Raw genomic sequence first — 18355 nt, 5'->3', positions numbered from 1 at the left:
AATGAAAAAACACGCTCTCTACTCCATTAGTGAGAACTTTCTTCCGCTGTTACCGCTGCCTGACGAGTCGTTTGGCCTCTACAATTTCTCAAGCTTACTGGCCTCGGCCAAATAATCTCATAAAGAAGGCCAAAAACTTTTCACAATTCAATGTTTTTTAGTCAATTTGTAATTTTTTATGCAAGAATTAAATTTTTACGTTTTGGGGGGGGCTATATATTTATATTTACAGTAGGTTTGAGTTCATCTTATATTTTGGCCGATCAACTAAATTGAAGGGAATCCAAATGCGGCAAATTTGGCCGAAAAAATGCCCACCTGGCAACCCGGCGCGAAATGGCCCGAGGCGGAGATGAGCCAGAATGTTAGGTGTAGAAACTAGCGCAGTGGCGGTAACACTAAAATACATATAATATTAATGTAACTCAATTTGTTGAATCGCATATAAACCAGAAATTTTTAAACAAAGAATAAGTCACAAAAATTCCCCATATCTTTGTACAAAAACATTTCAGAGTCCAGCTCAACCGTCCAGTTCAAAAATTCAGTTGAACGTGTTAAGAGAAGAGTGAAAATTTCACTCAATTTCCTAACCAACACTCAATTTTCACTGTTATCTTTAGCATGTTTTACTGAATATTCGAAATGATGATGGATTTGAGCAATGAAACTTTTTCTATAAATAAATGATGAATTTTTGAGGCTTTTTGTCAGTTTTTATATTTCATTTCTATAGCATAAATATGGCACGCGGGCCTTCGTTACCAGGCTAGGTCAGCCCTCGGCAGTAGGTGTGCCCATTCGCTGAATTCATTTACATAAAATGAATGGGTTACATTGTTCAAATTGTGATACACTTTTGTACATTAGCACCAATACGCTTTTTCAGGGCCAAACTGGGTCGGGATGACTCAGACAAAACTTGCATCGCTATTTGGACAAACTCGTTTCTCTGAGTGTTGAGTCTTACTATTAGTTTTAAAAGTCCTTTTATTGTGTTTGTTCGTAATATATTTTATCAATGGCCGTTAAGTAGTATTTTGAGGGGTCCACTTGAATAGAAATTCCTAAACAAAGGTTCGGACAATCAGAATATCTAAGTATTTCGAGCAATGTATACGTAATACACAGCAATTTTGTGTGATTTTACCAACAAAACGAATCACCAAACAAATAAGCTCGATGGTATTTAAAAAATTCATTGCTTCTATCGTTCATCTTCGGAACAAAACGATTCAAACGAAAAGATGTGATCATACTTGAAAGAGTAACTGATAGTTTAATCGAAACTATACGAATTCAACGTAATTTTATCACAATCAGATATGAACGGCTGAACTTTTTTGCTGTTCGGCGAATATTTTTATTTCGTTATTCAGAATTAAGCTAATATTAGGGAGTTGAAGCACTTATACTGAATCAACGTAAGCACAAATCTTTCAAAGTACCGCCGAGTACAAAATTGATCAAGAACATAAAACTTCTCTCGTCTACACAAAAAAGTACATAAATTTTATAGTCTGCTTTCCACTTCAAGTAATTCCACGGAGAACATATAATTGTCCTTGCTATACACATATCGAAGTTCATCTAAATACATTGTACTTCCTGCACTGTTTCCTCATCAACTTTCTCATTAAGAACATCACGCCTCACATCACCAACCTGCGCCTCTCACCACATGGCCCATTCATCTCATTTATTTTTCTGAGTGTAGCTGCGACTTGGCGATGTGCGGTGTGCGAGTAACAGAAGAATGTCCCTAATGAGCGGATAGCTGTCTTGTAACTATTTCTTTAAGCGGATATCTTTCCTTTATCTCTTTCTTTAAGCGGATATCTCTCCTTTATCTCTTTCTTTAAGCGGATATCTTTCCTTTATCTCTTTCTTTAAGCGGATATCTTTCCTTTATCTCTTTCTTTAAGCGGATATCTTTCCATTATCTCTTTCTTTTAGCGGATATCTTTCTTATATCCCAGAGAACAGTTTAAGCAACACGAAAGCCTGTGCCTTAACCTGACGTTGCAGCAGCCATGAGCAGTGCCTACACGGTGAGTTTAAATTACATTAATTTTAAGTTCGCTTATATCACCTAATCTTCTTTTTCTGCATCCTACTTTCTAAATTACGTGTTGTTTTAGCAGATAATTAGGGCAAAATAAAGGCATAAGAAGTTTTTTTCAATGTAAATTCCAAAAAAAAACGTCTGCAAATTCAATATCGGTCTTCATTCATGTGACCTCAAGTGATGAATATAGCGACAATGATCATACAGTACGTTCAACTTTCATGTACATATCTCTAACGCTGTCGTAAGAGTTACTTTATCGTATCAAGCTTCCTATAATCATGAATACCGCTCCTGCGTAACATTTTGCTTACGAGCGTCAGTGAGATGTAGAATACCATGTACATGTACTGGCATAAACTGTTGTGGCGTCACTAGCCCTATTTAAGTATTTATTTATATAATAATTTTATGTTAAGGTAAAATTATTATTATTTCTTTAGAAAAAATTATATGGCCTGGAGTACATGTTTAATTAAATAATAAGACAACTAGTCTTTATTAACTAAAATTTTATCAAAATTATTGAGTGACTTAGCCCCCTTGTCCTAAAGTCCTAGTGAGTGGTTTTATCGATGGTCTCTACTTCATCCGTCAATAGAATGTTGTTTAATTCATGTTTCTTTCCTAATGTCATTGTTTACTTAATGGAAAATTAACGTGGTTTACTTAACGAAAATACTGTTTATTTGGCAGCTTGATTTGCGCCGGTTAGCCTTCCGAGTTGAGTATTGATATGCTGGTTCCACGCAAAAACTATTTTATAAAAAAGGAGTGCTAAAAGGCGTGAGGTTTGTTACGTTTCTTGTCCATGGTACTCTAAATGAAATCAAGATTCATTTGATGAGTGTTTTGTTTTATTGCAAATAAATTCGGCAGGAGATTCATTAAACATTTCAGATAAGTTCCATTCATCACACGAACAAAAAGAAAGTTGAAAGACAAATCAATTTTAAATCAAATAGAAACGAAAAAATGTTCGAAGGGAAAGCAACCTCGCTTCCACGAGCTACTGAAGCTGCATTTTTTCTGCTGCCGCCGAAAAAAATCAGAGTAACCGCAAGCTCAATGTGCCTTCTAAACGCGCATTCAGGGCACCGTACTCTCATTTTTGTTGTGTTTTTCTTATTTACAGTGTTTTCTAGAAGCTCTTCCAGTTACAGTCACGTTGGATATCACCACATACTGAGAATGCATGCCACTATCTGTAGCTGCGCTGAATGAAAGCTATTCGATAAGATAATGCGTATGGAATATTAGTTATTATATATATACTACATATATATGGTGACACGCATGTTATAGGAATAGTAGTTGGGGGATGCATTTTTAAATTTTATTTTTTGCCTGAAATCAATTCAGGTCAAGTCGTTTATGCTATAATTACGTTTCCTGTTGATAAATTTTATTCGTTTCCGTGAAGTTTGTTTGGCTTCTGGAGTTTTCGTTATTGATCCATGATCATCTTTAAGCCCTCCCTGCAATTCTAATGCTTTGAAGTAATTACGTTTTGAGAAAGAATATGAAACGTTAGTGTTGAGTTTGGGTAAATTTGCGCACATTAATGCTAAATAATAAATATATACTAAATGAGAGCAATAGCTTGTCTCATCTAAAATTTATTTGGAGTAGAAGACATAAAAATAATCGGAAGAATTGTCCAATTTTTCACAGCCAGGATAATGATGAAAGTGCATGCTGAACAAACCCGGTAATGGGCAGTTTTTTGTCTCCCGGGTTGAAAAAAATGTTGGTCATTGCGATATTGGTAGGTTATGTAAAGGAACTTGAACGCCTATGCATCAAATTTTTCGGCGTTATTGACCAAATTTTATTATATACTTATAATACTTCTGTAGATTTTCTGCCACGTGATTTGCAGCGCCAATGTTAATAGCAGGATCCTGAACAATTAAGAGCTATTTTTTTAAATAGTGATGCTCATATTTTGCCCTTGTGTGGGTCATCCTGACCCACTTTGGTCAGGCAAAAAAAAGCATATCAGAGTAACGCTCTCTTTCTACTCGTGCTGTGGGTAAGAAAGTTTGTCACTATTTGAACAACGTATCCTATTCATTTTTCTGAGTGAAGTTAAGTATGTACAAGCATATCATAAATGTGACTGGGGTGTTACTGCTCGGTTATAAGTTCTACTCTACGGTTACCTTAATTGTTGTGAGTGTAATGTGATCGCACGCGTCACATTCACATCACCGATCACACGCATTCACCGCCTCATTACATGCACGCAGCGCTCGTGAAGCGCAACGTACGTAGTCAGACTCGTAGTTATAAGAGTTGCATGATAGCGTTGGAGTTATATGAGTTATATGGGAGGGTTGGTTGCTCTGCGTTGGGAGTTATAGGAGTTTTATGGGAGGATTGGTTGCGCTGCGTTGGGAGTTATTGGAGTTTTATGGGAGGATTGGTTGCGCTGCGTTGGGAGTTATAGGAGTTATATGGGAGGGTTTGTGACGCTGCGTTGGGAGTTATAAAATATTTACATGCTTTTATCCTCCTGATACAATTCAATGAGATATCCCCAGTTTTCGGATTAACGGAAGTGTTCTCAAATTATTATCTCTCTATCATCCATCATCTGCCACCGCTTTTATAAATTTTTAACAATTTTTATTTCCATCAATTGGGTACAGTTGATATAAGTTTCGATTCTTTTGCATCAGGTGCAATAATGGCTATAGGAATTTATTTTGCGAGTTATATATGAGTTACGCCAATACATTCGTTCACAAGAAAATAGAAATTAACTTTTTTAAATATTAAATTACATCACATATAAATATAAACTAACGTTAAAATATTTATATTTTTTTATATTAATATTAATATTTATATTTTTTATAGTAAAGTTAATTGAGGCCCGCTGAACATCTTGATTCTGAAATGATGTTGAATCCCGCTCAAATGTTTGATTCTGAAAACCTGTATTTGACTGGGAAATGTATTGAGTAAAATCGTGAATTATATTCGTATTTGAATGGTGAAAGTTTCCCGTCGTATGAAATAGGAGAAATTATAGTCATATTTTCTTCTCCAAATGTTACACAACGATTTATGACTATGAAAAATACGGCTCGTTTTCTCAAATTATTTTTTGCTCTAGATTCATTGCCCGAAAGTAAAAGCGCCCGCATGACGCGGCAGCTTTTCACTCATGTTAAGTTCATGTCGCGCAGATGAGAACCTTAGGAGCAGGCTTGGGGTAAAAAAAAGCAGATTTGGGGTAAAAAACTAGGTTTGGGGTATCTCAAAATCCGGGTTTTTATCAAGCAATGCCGATGCACCAGGGCAAACTTTCGTTCAATAAGGGAAAAAACAGGTTAGACATGCCACTCAAATCCTGTTTCCAGCTCCAAATTAGGAGTTTTTACAGTCCAAGCTGCACTCTCTATAAGCTGGGAACATGGCTGCGACAAAGATATTATACAATACAACTCTCTCTTGAATTCATTTGTCAAAGCGACGTTGTTGCTATATTTTTCAATACTTCGATGATGCAAGAAGTTTGGGCCAAATTGGTATAAAAGCATTTCTATGTATAAATTCATTAATTATTGCTAGAAATTAATTAATTATTTACCCTGCACTCATCAAGCTTGGTGTGCATGGTGGATGCTAACGCTGCAGGAAAATACTATAAGTTTTTGTTTATTGAATCATTTTGCAGCAAGTGTGGGCGAGAAGGGAAGGTGATGAATAAAATTTAATACAACACTATTTAATTATTCAAAAGTAAAACATAAAAAAATTATCAATGAGAACAGATACAAGAAATCGATAAAAAGTCTGTTCGCTCCTTCATTTCAGTTGAAAAGTCACAGATTCACTGACAGTACAAAAAATTTAACTACTCTTCATTGGTAAAACCTGGTCCGACTTCTGCTAAGCGGTCCCGAATATGTTATTTTTATTTTATTAGGGAATGTAAGGTTTTCCTTATGAAGTTTTGATTGCTTTGAGATCATTTGCCCTTCTCATGTCATTGAAAGCTACGACTACATTTAAAAATGTAGTCGACTACATTTTTAAAAGAAGTCACCGACTACATTTAAAAAAAGCATCGGTACGAATAAATTACTAATTTTTGCTTACAATCCCCCCCCCCTGTTAATAACAGAAGGGAGGGCGGGGGTTGGGGTGAGGGGAAGAATTAGAGGGAAATTTCAGAGAAAGTGACTCCCCTCAAGCCACGTGCTTTCGACCGCTCCCATGCATGCCGGAGTAAAGTAACCGGAAAATAACGCTAAAACAACGTTTATTACGGATCGATTACGGTCAAACAACGTTTAATCAACGTTAGTTCAACGTAAACTGCCTGATGGGAAGGGTGCGACAGCTTGAGATCAGCTTAATCATCGCTCAGTTGCGTGTGATTACTTCTATTATCAACTGAAAGCCCTTCTTCGACTTTATATGTAAACTTTCCTTGGTAAAATAATGTACGCTTTGTTTGGTCCAGATTGGTATATTTATTCTGAGGAAAATATATCATAAATTCATAAGAAACTGACTTAACAGTTTTCGAATGCACCAAAATTTTGTTATAGTTTATGAATGCAACGGAAATTTTTTTATATTTTCTACGTTCTAGATTCCACGATAATTTTCTTAAGAAAACATGTAACTTTAAAAAAATTAGTCGTTTTCATATTTTTATATCAATAACCGTGCGTCGAACAAAATGCCTTTTGAAGGCTTTACGTAGTTCCTGTAAAATCATTCTTTATAGTTACGAGATTCTAGAATAAATTCGAGTTTTTATTAATTGTAAGCTGGTAAACGTTGTGAACGACTTTGCTCGACCTTTGACGAATCTCTGAAGAAAGTGCATGGGCGCTTTCACTTGCATTTTACTACTTTAAGATTTCTTTAGGAGTTAGATTTATTACATACTAATAGGCTCATTTTTAAATGGATATTATTTTCCTCCAAAAAATATTGAGAAGCATCAGCAGCTGGCTGGCCATAATGCATTATGTTATGTGATAATAATTATAATGAACTGTAATAATTGATGATTTTGTTTGAAAGCGTCCAGCCCGCTGCATGGGCTTAAATTTAACACCTAATAACTATTGATGATTTATCTTTATTTTCCAGAATGCCGTAAAAAAAATTCTGACTTTGTACACAAATATAATCTAATGACTTCATGCAAAGCGGTTATCCCATTGTTTTTATCACTATTAAGTTAATTTAAAGTTATTAATGCAATGAACATTCTCATACTCAAATTCATTGCTCGTTAACATCAATGGATTTTAACTACAATTTCTCTATATAAACTAAAATTAATTTTCTGTTCATTTAGGTGGTGTTGGCCGCGGTGGTCGCTCTGTCACTGCTATGCCATAATGCCAGCGGTGACAATGTGGCACCCAGAGGCCTTCTCACTGCCGACATGTTTCTGGTGAGTTATACTGAATATTTACATAAATATAGACTCTGGTTTGATTTAATCTTTCTTTTCTTCTTCGTGATTCAACCTCTTATTTGAGAAAAAATTTGTAAATGTTTTCCTATCAATTTAACTTTGTTGTGTCTGTCCTCGGATTGTTTTTACAGGAAGTACTGAAATAATGTTTCAGCTGTTTCTCCCCTGAAGCGATTGTGAGCTTTATGATTACATTACAAACTTCAAGTCACAATAATTAGAGTTTATTAAGCACGTGATTGAAGTTTTATTACAAAAAGTTAGATAGCCATCGGGATAGAAATTTATAGCAAATGTGCTTCTACTTTCCAGAGGCTGGTTCTATAGACACGAATGAAAGTGTTCAGAATTATGGAGGTCCCAAAATTCATTGACGACCAACCAAACAAAAACCAGAGCCCGCTTCTGACGTTCACTAATGCCACTCTCGCGTCCGTCAAGTCACTCAAAAAAATGACCAAAAACACGACCCACGTTTAGCACGAACTCCATAAATAAAAAACATAATCTGGGGATGAAAGTTATGCGAATGTGACCAACTAGGTTGACAAAAACATCAAGGAAAAATCGCTGCTGATATTAAAATCGCGTTAACTTTAATTCCAAAGTGACGAAATATTTTGCTCGTTTATATTTATATATATAAATGACTCCTTATTTATAAATTCCAGCAATTGTGCAATTGTGAAACAGATTTATCAAATGATATTCTGAGTAAATAGGAAATGTACAGAAATAAATCGATCTATCGTTGATTTAATAAGTAAAAGTGGATCATAAAAACGTTAGAAAAATTAATAATCAATTCAAAATAAACTACACATAATCTTATATTTAGCTCGTAAATTTTTTAATCTTTCAAACTATTTTGAAGCTTTTTGTTTTTAATTTTATTAAGAAATTATACATTTGTTTAAAAAAATTTAGTCCACATATGGGAATATAAAAACATATTAAGGTCAAAAATGGTTGCCTCCCATGCTTTGGAATGTGTTAATGTGAAGGAGTGTAAAGGTAAAGTTATGACGTGAATTTATGAAAAACATTTTACAGTTAAATTTAACACTTCAAAAAAAATATATTGGAGTTTGTGTTAAGATATGTTAAATATTTTCTTCCGTAATTGAAGTTTGCGCCAAAGGTATATTGAGTTTATTCGAAATTTAATACGAGTTAGTTCTACGCTTGCGTGCTCAATATAAACATTCTCACGAATACCGTCGCAATCAGGCACTCAATAAATAGTGAAGTAACAGCTTTTTAATCTGAGAAATACACTCAATAAATAGTGAAATGATGTATTTGTCATAGAAGAAAGAAACATAATAAAGAATGAAATGTTATTTCCGATAATCCAGAGAATGCCACTAATGAAAAGTGAAATTATGTCTGTTAAAATGATGAAAAACACTTAATTAATAGTGAAATGATGTATTTTAAATCGAAGAAAGTGGCTTGTTAAATTGTGAAGTAATATCTTTTAAACCGAACAAAGAGAAATAATAAACAATGAAATGATGATTTTTTCCTCGAAGAAAGCGAAATGAGCTCTTAGTTGTCGTTGGAGCTCAGACATCTCAATTTCTAGTAGTTTTTTGGCACATTGAGAAAACTCGCCACCCGAAATTACGGCAGAGAACTGCAGACGACAAAAAAGCTGCCTCGCCAGACCACATGAAACTGAAAATATGCTTCATTGGATCATGCATGCACTCAGAGAAATTAATGGCTCCCTGTCTAAATAGCGATGCACTTATTCCTACTGTATTGGTAATCATCCTGACACAGTTAGGGCCGCCAAAAGAAAGTATAGGTACAGAAAGTGCATCACTGTTTGCACATAAGACCTATTCAATTTCTGAGTGTCGAGAAGGCAAAAGAAGAAGTGCAAATTATTATAACATCAGATACGATAAATACATTGCGGTTTGACCATTTATTTATATGAACGAGTTCGAGTTCTATAAATTTGTCAATAATGGAAAGAAAACAGGTTTAATCTTAATTCACGAGAATTCGGTTGCAAAGCCAAAAGGGCCACAGTTAACTGCTCATTCGTTTTTTGTCTTGTTGTGTTTTTGAAAGTTTGTTGCGTATTTGAAAGTTTGTTGCGTTCCTGAAAGTTTGTTGAGTATTTGAAAGTTTGTTGCGTTTCTTGAAAGTTTGTTGCGTATTTGAAAGTTTGTTGCGTACTTGAAAGTTTGTTGCGCATTTGAAAGTTTGTTGCGTATTTGGAAGTTTGTTGCCTATTTGAAAGTTTGTTGCGTACTTTAAAGTTTGTCGCGTATATGAAAAGTTTGTTGCGTATTTGAAAGTTTGTTGCGTTCTTGAAAGTTTGTTGCGTATTTGAAAGTTTGTTGCGTACATGAAAGTTTGTTGCGCATTTGAAAGTTTGTTGCGTATTTGGAAGTTTGTTGCGTATTTGAAAGTTTGTTGCGTACTTGAAAGTTTGTCGCGTATATGAATAGTTAGTTGCGTATTTGAAAGCTTGTTTCGTATCTGTGAAGTTTGTTGCGTATTTGAAAGCTTGTTGCGCACTTGAAAGTTTGTTGCGTATTTTAAAGTTTGTTGCGTATTAGAAAGTTTGTTGCACACTTGAAAGTTTGTTGTGCACCTGAAAGTTTGTTGCGTACTTGAAAGTTTGTTGCATAATTAAAAGTTTGTTGTTTACTTGAAAGTTGTTTGAGTTTCCAAAAGTTTGTTGAGTGCTTGAAAGTTTGTTGCGTTTTAGAAAGTTTGTTTTGTATTTCAATGTTGGTTAAGAATTCAAAATTTTGTTGCGTATTCGAAAGTTTGTTGCGTACATGAAAGCTTCTACCACGGGAAGCTTATCATTAATTGCAATGTCGTCACAGTATCTGGAAGACAGCGTCGGGCAGCGAAATCGTTAGTTTTAAATCAACACTGGGTAGTTCGTCATAAAATAAATAAGAAAAACATTTCTACTTGACGTGTAAATTCAATATTTCAACTTAGCCTTGCAAAGCACAGTAGAAGCAAAGTTGACTCTAATTAACATCACACATTAAATTTGTGCGCGCAATAGGCTTTTGCGCCCTGTGCATTTTTTCTCATTTGCCGCATAATTTCTAATACTGCTTTTTTCATTTCGGTTGCAGAACGCAAAGGCTTCTGCTCAGGCAGTTCCCGCTCCCGTCCAAGTAAGTACAAGTTTTTTTCAAGGCGTGTTGCTGTATCTGAATATTAATTACATCCTTCTTTATGAATTATTCTGCATTGTACAGTAAATTTTCCGCACACATAATTACCAAGACCCAAAAATTGAAACCATAAACTGTGAATGCATTGACAACACCTCAATATATTTAATGTGAAATATTTGTATTATATCACAACTACATTGTTCACGTATAAATGTCTTAACTCGGGGAACATGAATCAATCAATCAAAAATTTACGAACACATACTAATTTTCAGACATAAATAAATTAATTGGAAAGAATTGTACATTTATATCTCAATAGATGCATTAATTTCTCAGGGATACGCGCAAACTGGTGCTTAATCAAGGATATTGTTATGAAATGAAATCCTTTTATGATTTCTAGTTTGTTGGGTGCAACGCGATGGTTTTTACTGTACATAAACATGTGCATTATTTATCTTCCATATTTGCAGCGGTTCTTGAGACAACATTCGGATGTACATAAATTAGGTGGTACGTTTGCTCTTCAAACTACTTTTTTAGAACATTTTCTGTTGTTTATAGTGATCATCTATTCATGTATTCGATTCCAGAATCATTTGACAGTGCATAATGTCCTTGCTATCTTCATTATTATCGAAATATTTTTATTACATTTTAGGACTAAATTTCGATTAAATCAATGCACTAGGAATAAAAGTTTATAACAGTTTTCCTATTGTTCCAATCAATTTTCTCCAGACATCTGTTGCTTCGAACCGCGCGCGAAACTCGCAATGATTTATCTAATGATTGTAGATTGCAATTCATTGGAAACTTTCATAGATTCTGCTATGAAGTTTATACTGTGTGAGTTATTATCTTAACTTCTTTCGCTTTCTTCCCGATTACGTGAACTTCGTTTCTCTTTCAAGATCTTCATCTGACTATCGTTCACGTTATTCATCTTCATTAGTATATCGTGCGCGTTAGTTATCAATGTCTTCAAAAAATATTTATTCTTACAATTGCAATGAATATTTGTACAGCTCCAAGATGCTTCAGTGCTTCAGACGAAAAATGTTCGGCTGAGCGCCCCGTTTTGTAGAATGATTGTAATGCGTGACTGTACAACGAAAGTGCTGCCCCGAAATGGATGAGAATTGCCGCGAGCACGTGACTGTACAGCATATGTACTGCCTCGTAGTGTTTGAATGCTGCCGCGAACACGTGACTGTACAGCAGATGTACTGCCTCGTAGTGTTTGAATGCTGCCGCGAGCACGTGACTGTACAGCAGATGTACTGCCTCGTAGTGTTTGATGTAGTGTTTGAATGCTGCTGCGAGCACGTGACTGTACAGCAGATGTACTGCCTCGTAGTGTTTGAATGCTGCCGCGAGCACGTGACTGTACAGCATATGTGCTACCTCGTAGTGTTTGAATGCTGCCTCGAGCACGTGACTGTACAGCAGATGTACTGCCTTGCATGTGGCAGGTGAGAGTTTTTCCTTACGCCGTCAACAGCTGCTTGGCTGCGAGCCTTCAGTGAATTCGATTTCCCTTTTCTCTGCTCAGCTTCTTTCGTCGCGCGTTTCTAAACTTAAAGGGAGAAAAATTGCATCTGCATCTGTTCCTTGCTTTATCGGTGATCAGAATAAGATATCTAGTCTACGTAGTCTCTTGGTAGCTGCCAAGCAGACACGCATCTTAATTTCTCGCAAAATGGATAAAGATATGATATAAGGGCAAGAAACACCTAGTTTAATTTTGTCGTTTTATTAAGGAAGGGAAATCGTTTTGTTTAGGAAATGAGATTCGTTACTTCTACTAATTAGTTCTTGATTCTCTAGCTAAATTTTCAGCCTGACAAGCAATATTTTTTAAACGTGTAGTGAACATATGAGTTTTTATAAATTTCAATTATTCTGCAGCTTAAAATGCAGTGGGCTTGTATGTTTTGTTCGGTTGCGTTAGTCCACCTCGTTATAGTCAACGAAATCGACGTGATTTGCATAATTGTCACTTGATTGCTTTAATCACAAATTCAATAGAAATTCAAAAGAAAATTCAACAGAAATTTCCCATATATTTATAGAAAATGTTTCCACTTACTTGAAATTATGCCCGCTTTGGGTTCGCTTGAATTGCGTCATTTCCGCTAGAATTTGCCGAAGGTTGTGACATCGAAGGGTATATGACGAATGTTATGGCAACGAAGGTCATGACATCGAAAGTTATGACATTGAAGGTTACGACATCGAAGGTTATATGACGAAGGTTATGACATCGAAGGTCATGACATCGTAAGTTATGACATTGAAAGTTATGATATCGAAGGTTATATGACGAAGGTTATGACATCGAAGGTCATGGCATGTACTTCTTAGGTGACGTCCTCGTCTGTGAACGTCGGAGCCCCGGAATGGGGGGTGCGAAGGGCCCGACTTGAGCGGCCCACGGTAGGGGATGACGGGGTCCCCGTGATACACGGGGTCAGGGTACCTGATGACCCCCGTGAGAAGAACATAGTGTACCGCAACGCCAGGTACTTGCTTTACTGTCACTACTTTACGCTGGTACTTCCATCTGATTTTACTTCCCAATACTTTACGCTAGTACTTCCATCTGATTATACTTCCCAATACTTTACGCTAGTACTTCCATTTGATTTTACTTCCCAATACTTTACGCTAGTACTTCCATCTAATGCTGATGTGCGCTCAGAAAAATGAATGGGGCAGGTTTTCTAAATAGTGATACGTTGTCTTGCTCACAGCTCGAGCAGTGAGCGGAGGTAGCTCTGATAAGCCCTTTTGCAGGGCCAAACTGGGTCAGGGTGACCCACACAAGGCAATAAATGCATCGGTATTTGGACAAAGTCCCACTCATTTCTCTGAGCGTGGTTAATTTGGGATTCGCTAAAAATTAACCTTTCAAATATAACAATTTTTCAATGATGCTATGAACGGCCACTGAATTAGCCACGTTATTTATTCCAGTGTTAGACTTTGTCCCAAAGTGACCACAAGCACTCGCTTCTTGCACTTCAGCTTCACGTTTTTCTTCATTCAATACTTTCACACATATGCTGGTATATTATGCCGTGTTTTCATAATCTTGATGTAATAAATATTTCTCTTATATTTATGTTATCTTGTTTGTCTTTTTATGAACATATCGCTGTTCGTGAATATGTTTATGTGTGGCTTCATTCTCTATGAACAATCAACTTAGCTTGCTTATCTGTCTTTTCATTAACTTCAAGCCTTGAATAATGACTGCAATCCTTTCATCAGGAATGAAGTTATTCAACGTAATCTGAAAATATTTCACATTTCTGCAATTTCTACTGTATTATGTGAAAAAATTAGTAATTCCATTTATACTTAATATAGTACTATATAATATACAAAATATTTGACATCTTTTGCAATTCACAAGCAATAACTCAGGGCTCTTGAACAAGCACGAGGCTTCACGGCTCGGTTGAGCGTCGGCTAATTTTCGTAAATTAAGGCGGTTAACAGTTTTTCGTGGAATATTCGATCTATTAAATAATTCGATTAAGTAAGTTATAGTATTGATTACAGTTACTATTTCAAGTTGTATAATATTTAAAGACACGATATTTGAACACACGATAACATGCAAATCAGAAACAATAACTGCATAACGCAATAAAATTAAAATTTGACTTCCTACGATGCATACTAAGCTAGAATTGAACATGTTGCGAGATCGAGATGTTTGAGATCCACTTGTGAATGGTACAAAAACAGAGTTTCTCTCCCCTCACTGAGCATAGAATTAATTAATTAATTGAATATCTACTCGGGTAATATAAATATCTCTAATGCAATCCGCCTACTAGCTGTAGCCTTTTCTATGGCCGATGACGTCAATCGACTGTATATTATACTGTTTTCAAATTACATTTCACCAACAGCAGAAAAAATTCTTCTGATTTTAGTTCAATAACATCTGTGTTCAGAACTAAATTGTTCATTGTCATTTTCTAAAATAAGCAAATTGTCTATAAATTTTGATGTCAACTGGACAATACGAGAAAATATCTCACAATAATCGATAAACCAGGCAATTTTTATTGAAGTTGTGGTAAATTAAATTTAATGTAAGCCTATTTCATTACACAAGATTTTCGGGTTGCACCTTATGAAAATCTGAAGACGAGATGCTATTTTTTTTGCATTTCTCAAGCCCGAAAACGATTATATTAGAGACAAGAATAGAGTATGTTTCATAGTTAATCGGCATCAAGAAACTCTCACGCCAATACCGGAAAAATGTTCGAAGTAGAACGTCATGAAAAACAATAAATAATCGACCAATCATGCAAGCATTATTTCCACAGACCTTGCATATAGAGAGCGCTATAGAGGAAATATGACTATGCTCAGAAATTTTAAAGCGTTAGAACGGGTTTTACTCTCCCATTTTCCTCAGTTACCGTCGTCAGCAAGATCGTTCACATTTAATTAATGCTGTATTTGTTTACATTTAATTAATTTTAAGTGTTTGTTTTTCACCGAAGGAAAGTTTTAATTTAAGGTTATTACCGGACAAAAAGATATTGATATGACTATTAACTGAACGCGAAACCGAGTCATGAAGCCCAATGACATCGAGAGCCCATGGCCGTGGAACATTAGCTCATCAAAGGCTATATAGCAAACAGGAACCTAACCGTATTATTACAAACTAAATAATTCCTACAAAACAGTTCAACATCCATAGAATTATTAGCTTGTTCTTTGATTAATGTGAGTTTTTTATCTCTTACGATCCTGATTCTTGAAAATAGGTCCCAACTCTTGACCAATACCAATTCAACATTTTTGTAACAGATTTGTTATCTTTTACTAAGTGCACGCATATACAGTAGTCACTTTAAAAAAGTTTGGTCCTCAAACTCACTATTTATCCGACACCGCAGAATCATCAACAATGTTTTAGTCACCGACAGCGACTTGAACGCCGAAAACCTGAGTCACGTGGTCTCACACGGCCTCAAGTTCGAGCCAACGTCTTCGCCGAGAACGTCAACCTTTACACAGACCGCCATCTCTTCCTTGAGCAACTTGGCCAAGCTCATCTACAACAGAAATGACATAAAAGACGAAAATGACGAGCCTAAAAAAAGTCGAAGTATCTTTTTTGACACCCACGATCGTGAGAAGAATGCAGATTCAGAAACTGGGTACCCAAGATTTCCAACAAGAAATTATGCTCTTGATAGTGTCAACAGCATCCAAGATGAGAAAAATCATGGCCGCTCTTACCGACATAAGTCACAGAAGCTTGAGAACAAGTTCCCTGACTTCAGTCACAATCCGGCCATTCCAGTTCGAAATTTCCGTACTCCTCCTCCAGTTCAGTTCTTCGGCCACTGGTCGCCACGAATTGACGTCACCAAACAACCTCATAACCATCATTCTCGGTACTCCTTGAATTCCTTCCCACAATCGTTCAGTCCCTACAAAATTAACCCTCAAAGATCATTTGCGTCGCGATTGAGTGAACGCATTGATAACAGAGACATTTTTTATCACTACAAACAAGGTTTTGCTCGGCGCCATTAAAGCACTATCTGCTAACAACGAAGTTATTAATCTGTTAGGTTATGATAACTCACAATAATTATTTCTTTGCTTAGAATGATTAGATGCCAATTCTTGACAAAATATTTCTCTGATATTCTGGAATGCCATCAGCGAGCGTTCTTTGATTGCAGTGTTCTAAAAGACTCTCTTGATTTCTTTTTATACTTACTGTCTTCGATTGCGAAACGAACTAAATAAGCTAAGAATATGAAAACTTTTAAATGCCATGTAAATTCTTCACAACTTAATTGAAAATATTTCGGAGATCAGCATGAAGACTAATGAATGAATGAACGAAATGAGGCTAATGGATTAGCTCGACATGTTATAACTCACCAGAAGATCCTCAAGATCTCCTACACAGCTCCAACTTTCGCGGCGTCTTGCCGGCGTCTTTAAAAATAATAGATAACCACACATTTTGCGCTTCTGTCAATTGTTATTCATCGAATTTGGTTTTCACTTTCAAAATTGAACTTTAAATTGCCATGATGTGATAATTTTTTGAAAGGTTGAACAATAGTTCGTGGACTGCTAGTTAAAGGTAGAAATTGAAATGTGTAATGAGTGAAGAAATGTGATTAACTTTAAGTGATTTTCATCTGAACAAACTGGCAATAAGTAACCTAGTTTTTCGATGGTACTTGACTTACCTATTCTTATATTCTTGCTTAACTGTCGTCTTCTATCTCTGTCATTAAAGTGCCACATGAACTTTCGATTAATTACGAACGCTATACCAATTTATTTTGAACGCGATAATAGCCTGTTTCTGTCATCCAGCCATACAAACAAAATTCAACATTCGACACCCCAGAGACGCATTGGATGAATTTTTACGATTTTTGTTCTCTTAAAAAGAGTTTATTTGAAAGTGGGAATGTTGCATTTTGGTCGTCCATCATCAGAATAAAATTAATGAAATAAAATGTAGTATTGATACACCCAAGTAACAGTGGACGATTTTGTTTAGGAATACTTTCTTAACGGGTATACTCTTCGCGGATATTAGAATTAAAATGCGACCTTTTCGAATTTCGTGAAGGACTACAGCAAAGTTGCGGTGTCAGGAGCTACAACCGTCGGGCCCAACGCCCCAACGTCAGATCCTACGACGACTTCCGCTACCGACGTGAAGACCAAACCAACGAAAAAATATTTCAACAAGATTACAACGAAGAAAAACCACTACCCAATCTTTTATTACAAGAGTTTCTATGACCCTGATCGTAGTGGCTTGCCTGATCAAATGATGACCGCTTCAAATAATGTTAATAGTGTATATAACAAGAACCAGGTGACTAATAAAAATAATGCCAGTTACAATTCGGCGCTTTTCACAACTAATCAAATTTCTAATTCTAATGCTGCACAAGGTGCTCTGGGTACATACGGCTCTCTCAACTCGTTACAAAACAGTGCTATTTCGTCCAGTCTACTCAAGAACATTCCAGCCACAGCTTTCGCAGCGACCTCTGGTGACGTGGCATCGATGTATAATCTACAACAACCTAATCAGGTTTGCGATAACCATTTTAGCTACCCAGTGCACATGTTAATAACGCTACATTGAATCATGAAACTCAGAGAAATGAGTGAAACTTTGTCTAAATAGTGATGCACCTTTTGCGTTTGTGTGGGTCACCGTGCACCGTTTTGGCTCAGGCAAACGGGCTTATCATTGTCAAGTCCATAATGTATATCACTATTTAGACAATGAGAGCTATTCATTTTTCCGAGTGTTTCACACTCCGGATACACCCTTACGATTGATTGTTTATGGTCTCAGTTAATGGTATCCAGAACTACTATAATTAAGCCTTACCAGTTACCACTCATCACGCGGAGATTAACTATGGGAAAATTTATGTCACTTAAGATAAATTTCTTGGACTTTCATTTCGACACTACCAATATTTTTACACAGTCCCATGGCATCTGTTTACTACGTATTTCATGACAAATAATCCTCATTAAATATTAAATGTCATCTGTTTACTTCATCATTCCAGAAAAAAATTCTGAGTTTTCATTAAGTTATTGCTACCATCAACCATTGTACAT

At 35.9% G+C, this 18355-nt stretch overlaps 1 protein-coding gene across 3 annotated transcripts in view; it reads left to right on the top strand.

Moving 5' to 3' along the window:
* The first annotated feature begins 1550 nt into the window (after positions 1-1550).
* LOC108678946 overlaps positions 1551-18355 on the top strand; it is a 30624-nt gene continuing 13819 nt past the window's right edge. The window contains exons 1-4 of one of the 3 annotated variants that reach the window (XM_018167444.2): positions 1551-2051; positions 7401-7499; positions 10643-10684; positions 17337-17810. In XM_018167444.2, the coding sequence (XP_018022933.1) occupies positions 2034-2051; positions 7401-7499; positions 10643-10684; positions 17337-17810 (633 nt within the window). In that variant the 5' untranslated portion in view covers positions 1551-2033. The remainder of the gene's footprint in view (positions 2052-7400; positions 7500-10642; positions 10685-17336; positions 17811-18355) is intronic. The other 2 variants (XM_018167442.2, XM_018167443.2) reach the window with 2 other exon arrangements.

This window comes from Hyalella azteca, unplaced genomic scaffold, assembly GCF_000764305.2.
Source record: "Hyalella azteca isolate HAZT.00-mixed unplaced genomic scaffold, Hazt_2.0.2 contig16235, whole genome shotgun sequence".
Classification (NCBI taxonomy): domain Eukaryota; kingdom Metazoa; phylum Arthropoda; class Malacostraca; order Amphipoda; family Hyalellidae; genus Hyalella; species Hyalella azteca.
This window is presented reverse-complemented; position numbering and strand designations above follow the sequence as displayed.